Source organism: Benincasa hispida, chromosome 4 (genome assembly GCF_009727055.1).
Source record: "Benincasa hispida cultivar B227 chromosome 4, ASM972705v1, whole genome shotgun sequence".
NCBI lineage: Eukaryota > Viridiplantae > Streptophyta > Magnoliopsida > Cucurbitales > Cucurbitaceae > Benincasa > Benincasa hispida.
The window spans coordinates 26,986,947-26,993,312 of record NC_052352.1 but is presented as its reverse complement, the minus strand read 5'-3'; the positions used below and the strand labels follow the sequence as shown (position 1 = coordinate 26,993,312).

The 6,366-nt window shown below is 30.0% G+C and overlaps 1 protein-coding gene across 1 annotated transcript; it reads left to right on the top strand.

Annotated features, from left to right (window-relative positions):
* Positions 1-3,462: 3,462 nt before the first annotated feature.
* LOC120075045 (protein virilizer homolog) lies at positions 3,463-4,706 on the top strand. Its single transcript, XM_039028195.1, has 2 exons — positions 3,463-3,967; positions 4,146-4,706. Exons 1-2 carry the CDS (start codon positions 3,669-3,671, stop codon positions 4,537-4,539), a joined length of 693 nt encoding a protein of 230 aa, XP_038884123.1. The 5' UTR covers positions 3,463-3,668; the 3' UTR covers positions 4,540-4,706.
* Positions 4,707-6,366: the final 1,660 nt, after the last annotated feature.

Here is a 6,366-nt window from a genome sequence, read left to right as displayed (position 1 = left end):
CTTGCTAATATTTATGGTGTAACTTCCACCTACTTAGCTCGTTTGGAATTCTTTCAACCATCAACATAACTTCCACCACACATCTTGTATGACTGTCAAGTCAAGTTCTTTTTCCCAAAGAAGTCTCGCACCAACGGCCCGACGAGTGCCTCGTGTGCAAACTCGTGGAGCCGCTAACATCACATCCTCTATCATGGTAAAGTAGACATACCACGAGGATGAATTTTTGTCTCTTCAGAGGTGATCACTATCTCCCCCTAGCAAGAAAGGCAATGCTAGCATCTAACTCGGAGTCTTTTGACGAACTTGCTCTATTAGGACAATCTTTTTTCATATGTCCAAATTGTCCACTTATCCAGCAAGCCCTTTTCTGCACGAACTCTTTCCTTTTATATTTGCTAGCGACCATTGTTGAATTCTCTTGTGAAGTATGCCCTTCACTCTTCAGTCTTTTTTCATCTAACAAAAGTTTACTAGTAACCTTAGCAAAATCTAAAGTTTCTTTCCTGTACATGAAAATTGGTTTCATGTATCCATAAGAAGGAGGAAGTGACCAGATGAATTAGAGCGCCTTATCTTCATCTTCTATCTTCACTCATATCACTTCCAACTCAGAAACGATGTCATTGAGAATACTCAGATGACCTGAGATTTTTGTACCTTCCACCATTCACAACGTGGGAAACTACACTTTTAGGTACAACTGATTTGAGATTTTTGCCTGATACATTGCTTCAACCTTCTCCAAAACCTCTTTAGCTGTCAAAATTTCATGCACATTTGCAAGAATATTTTTAGCCAAATTTAGCTTGATTACACTTACAGCTCTCAGATTCATCTCCTCCCAATCTTCATCGCTCATGTTGGATATCTTAGAACTTTTACTAGAACTACTACATGACTCTCCTGGATCACCATCACCGCACAACTCTTTAGAAGCATCAATGCCCAGTCTTCCCTTCAATGCCTTATGTAATCTAGCTTGTATCAACACATCCTTGACTTGCATTTGCCACAAGCCAAAGTTGTTTCTTCCATCAAATTTTCCCACATTGAAATTTATTGAACTCATAAAGGTTGACATATCTAACACTATTCATGATACCACAACCTGTATCAAAAATTCTTTTATGATGTGAAAGATCAAACAATACCTGATGTTTTGATACCACTTGTTGGAAAAAAAACTCTCACTTCTACCACAGGTAATAAGCAGAAAATAATAAGAAAATTAAAAGAAAGCAATAAATCTAAGAATACAAGAATTTACGTGAAAAACTTCCAAATTGGAGAAAAACTCTCACTCCCAACCCCCTTGCAAAAATCACTCTCTTAAAAGCTTTTGTCTACTCACACATTTTTTTCCCACTCTCGAAGTAGAAATACAAAAGATGAAATTTAATAAGCATACAAAAGTTTGAAGTATTTTGCTAATTGAGATATGTAAAAAACTAAGGAGATGGGCTCCATTTATAGAGTTGGAGCCCACCTCCTCCTCAAAAAAATTACTGACGTGGGATGTTGCCAATCCCAACACCTGAGTATGGAAAATTTTCGTATAAAGGGAATATAACACTCTCGTAGTATTAGAAAATTTCTCCCATCGATAAAATTTCAAATACTACCATATATTTTATTAGAGAATTTTATATTATCATAATATGTTAACTTCTTTTATTAATTGATTGTTACATCAACATCTTTTACTAATTATGTGCATTCTAACAGTATTAAATGACTATTATAAAAAGAAAACTCCTAAAGAAAATTCTATTATTTAAATTTATGAGTCATACACATGTCCTAAATAATCTTTTATGAGAGACAAAGATAGGAAGTAGCATGAAAATTTTTTGTTTAAATAATATATTTACGTCTATACTTTTTTATTTTGGTTCATTTCGGTATAGTTTTAAAAAATGACCATTTTGATTATTTTTATTTTTATTTTATTTATTTATTTTTTAAGACTAAAATCAATAGTTTTTTTTGAAGTTAAAAGAGTCCAAATGAAATAAAATTAAAAGTATAATATTAAAATAAACTAAAATTAAAAATATAAAGACTAAAAAAAAGAAAATTCTAAATATATTTCTGTCCCCTATCTTTACCACGTCATCTTGAACAAGTCAAAATTTATTCCGGGGGCAATACGGCATCGTTTCATCCATTTGCTTGTAATTATTACTATTAGTAGAAATTTCCTTTCCTCAATTGAAAAAAAAAAAAAATTGATTCAAATAAAAGAATGCCATAAAGTAAGATTTTGACCATTAGAGAAAATTTTCAAATAATTCAAATTTCAATTACTTGGTCGACGTATCAACTTAGTCTAACTTAAGAATTGAGATATGAGAAAGGTTGGTTAAAAATTAAAAAAAAAAAAATCGATTTCTCATCCTAAATTTATATATTATATAATTTTAGAAATATTAGTAGAGATAATTTGAACATGATTAAATTGAACCATTCTAATGTAACACAATTATTAAGTACTAGACACTTATCCTATAGAATATATATATGATGAATTCATTCTCTTATATCAGTGAAGTAAAATAGCACGATAAAAAAAACGAATGTAGATGTATAATTCTTATTTTAAGATAGATTTAAAATATTAATTGAGAGATTTAAACATGGTTGAATCCAATCATATGGTGAAATTTAAAGGATTTGGTTTGAATTTTAACTTTTGCATCTATAAAAAAAAGTGTAAATGTAAACAACATTTGAGAAAATAGAGCTTAAATAATTTTAATTTAGGTGTCCCAATTAATTTGATTGGTAGTACATCAAGCTATTTAAAGAAGATCTTTTTTTTAAAAAAAGAAGTTTAACATTAAAGTTAATCATTTATAATAGGTTAAAGTTTTTTGTGTACTAAAAAAATATTTTTTAAATAAAAAATAATAACAATAACCCTATAAACTATACAATAGACCTTTGAATTATTATGAATTCCTATATGATAGATCTCATATAAATTTTAAGACCTACAAAATACGAAGTAAAAATAAAAAAATCCTATTGAACACAAAATTAATAATCATAAATTTTATTATATAATTTTTAAAATTAAAAAACCCAGTGAAAATCGAATAATCAAATTAAATATTACATGTGAAAGGGTATTTAAAATAATTAGTTTCGATTTTCATTTAATAATTTAAAATCAATTTAATATTTTTAAACACAATTTTTATACTATTAAAATTAATTTTAAATTATTACAAACATATTTTGCACTAATTTGAAAAAAAAAATAATCTCGAAATTTGCAATTCCACTCACAAGAACAAGAAATAAGTTTAAAATTTAGACCAATAGTGTCTTTAGTTTTGTTATTTATTATTATACATATTTTTCTTTTTAGGAATAGACCAATAGTATTTGTTTCCATAATTTGGATAAAACTTGTCCAAAATTTTCCAATTTTGTTTTTTTAAAAAGAAAAACAAAAACAAAAAATCAGTTGCTTCCTTTTTTGCAGCTCTTTCTTTTATGGATAGATTTTTTCTATTCCACTCTGTTCATCTCTCTCTCTGTTAAGGCCATCACTATCTCTTTCACCCACCGTTTCATGACAACGAAGCTTCTACCGGCGATCCCTAGAAGAACCCCTCTCCGCCACTTCCTCCTCCGTCCGATTCTCATTCTGCCCCATCATGGAGGTCCTCTTCCCTCCTCCCTCTTTCCTCAGAGATCGGACCGCCACTTCTCCTCCTCCTCCTCCGCCGCCGCCGCTCGAGCATCGCCTTGATTTCAGAACTTTCGTTTCCGGTAAAGCTCCGGAGGAGGATGAAATCGATTACCGTTCTGATTCCTCTTCGTCGATCGGAGTTCCTGATGATGATAGCGACAACGAGAGCGTTTCATCCACTGGAGGAGATCGTGAGGAAGTTCGGAGTAAATTAAATGCAGGATTCGTCTCTCTTGGATCGTTGGAAGAGTCTCTTCCGATTAAGTAAGTTAGTTTTGATGTTTTTTCCTGAACTTTTTTGTGTTTATCTGTTGTTTAATCGTTTAATTGATGGAGATAAACTCAATGAATGGATTCGATTAAAAAACTGTTTAAAGAAATCGTGTTATCTATCTTCAATCTGCTGGTCTCAATTTGAGATTTGTTGAAAATTTTAAATCAGGAGAGGCTTATCGAATCATTTTTCTGGAAAATCGAAATCGTTTGTGAACCTAGCAGAGGCGAAATCAGTGAAAGATATTGAGAAACCTGAAAATTCATTCAATAAGAGAAGACGAGTTCTGATTGCGACGAAATTGGCCAAGAAATCGTCGTCGTTCTACACATGGCCAAACCCTAAGTCGATGCCTCTGTTAGCGCTGAGAGAAGAATACGATGACGACGATGAAGAAGAAGAAGAAGAAGAAGAAGAATCACGTGCTCCATATTCTTCCGAGGAAGACGAAGAACCGAAAGGAAAAAGAGTTACAGATTTTCATGAGAGGAAATCGATGAGCTTCAAGTCAAGAAGCTTTTCTATGGCGGATCTGCAACAGCAGCACCATGGTCTTGATTGACAACAGTAATCCATAGCCTTTACCCTTCTTTTTTCTTTTTTGTTTTTGGATTAAATATATTTGTTTCTTCTCCTTCTATTTTCTTTTTCACTTTGATTTTATTTTCTCTTAATATGTGTGTACACACCTATCCATCGTAAATAAAATGTTTTTTTTTTAATTGCAAATTTGTTTAGGGAAAATTAGGGTAGATGGGTTGAGTAAGAGGGATTTTTTGGATCAACCAAAAAATACGAGAAGAATATGATATTTTTAACCAAGTATTTAATCGTCTTTAATGTTTAGATATATTTTTTTTCAATTTAGTCCCAGTATTTAAAAAGTTTAAATTTACTCCTTTAAATTTTGTAAAATTTTAATTATATGCTTATTACTAACTAATGTTAATATTGATTTATGATAACTTCACCGGACATGATCTGTTAGACAAAAAATTATTGAAAAAACTAAGAAACCTAAGAGAAAATTTATAATTCATCCCATTTTTAAGATCACCCTCAAATATGATGGTAGTCATAATTTCAACTGTCAAATTTTTAATAGTGATTGAAACTCCACGATAAAGGATAAACATTGAACTTCAAATAAGTTTTTATCATTTGGATGTCTAATTTCTACAATTATTATAAGTTGGAGGATTCACTTGTATAATTTGAGGGCTCAATTTTTACTATTGAAAGTTCGAAGATACAACTAACACCATATTTTAAGGGTGGTTTTTGTAATTTATCCAAAATTGAATGAACTTCTTTTAATTTTTGCTTACTATTTTCAGGTCATTGTTGAGTCCTTGAAGATTTTTCCATCTCTAATTCAACCTATAGTGTGTAGAGTTCAAACTTTTGATTGTTTTGTTAAAAGTATATATTTTAATTAATTAGATTATTTCTAAATTAACCCCATTGAAAAGATAGTTAATTATTCATTAAATATATATAAAATTCAAAAGAATTTATTTCAAAGGGTAATCAACTTCAATCTGAGTAAAATCCAATCCATCATCAGATTTTTTTTTTTTTTTTACTAATGTTCTTTTTATAATTTGGTACCTAATTTAAAAAATTGGTATAAGAAGATAAGATGAAGATCATTTCACCATGAAAATTAAGTCAATGATGGATGTGGGTGTTTTAACAAATTGATGTTTGAAAATGTGGGGGATTTGTAATTATGTTTGTTAGTAGGGGGGAGAAAGGAATAAATATAAACTCATGTCCTAAATTAGTTGAGGCAATGACTTTGGTGACAATTTTTTGGTTTGTTTTTTCCCTATGAATGTTTGTTAATAACTATTACACATTAGTCAACCAAATGATGTGGATGGTTGATGATATTGGTCTTAAGTGATTCAAGAAAGTTTTTTTTTTTTTTTTTTGGTAAGCTAAGAGTGTCATATGGTACAAAAAAAAAAAAATTAATTATTAGAATGGTTAATTATTAGAATTATTACTCTAAATAAATTAAACAAAAGTAAGATAGATTTCCTATTAATCATCTATATAATTTAGAACAAGTTTAAAGAGTCTTAAAAAATCATCAATCAACTACATTATTTTGTCAAACGTCACGTATTAATATAGATTTATTGGTATATTTACATTTTATTATTTAATATAGATCAAGATTCTTCTCATTTTTAATATGAGAATCGAGAGATATAGATAGATTTAACTATATCTGGTAATATTTTGGATATTTATATATTAGGTCATAAACATCTTGCTTAAAAACTTTATTAAAAATAGGTTATCACGTAAGTAGGGGCAATCATCAGCCGGTCGGGGTCGGTTTTCCGACCAGATCGATGTCGAATCGAGAAGAATCGAT

Excerpts from the sequence above, each read along its gene's own strand:
- LOC120075045 (XM_039028195.1), top strand. The coding sequence starts at position 3,669 with ATGGAGGTCCTCTTCCCTCCTCCCTCTTTCCTCAGAGATCGGACCGCC. Across the intron at positions 3,968-4,145 it reads GAAGAGTCTCTTCCGATTAA|GAGAGGCTTATCGAATCATT; the intron begins GTAAGTTAGTTT and ends ATTTTAAATCAG.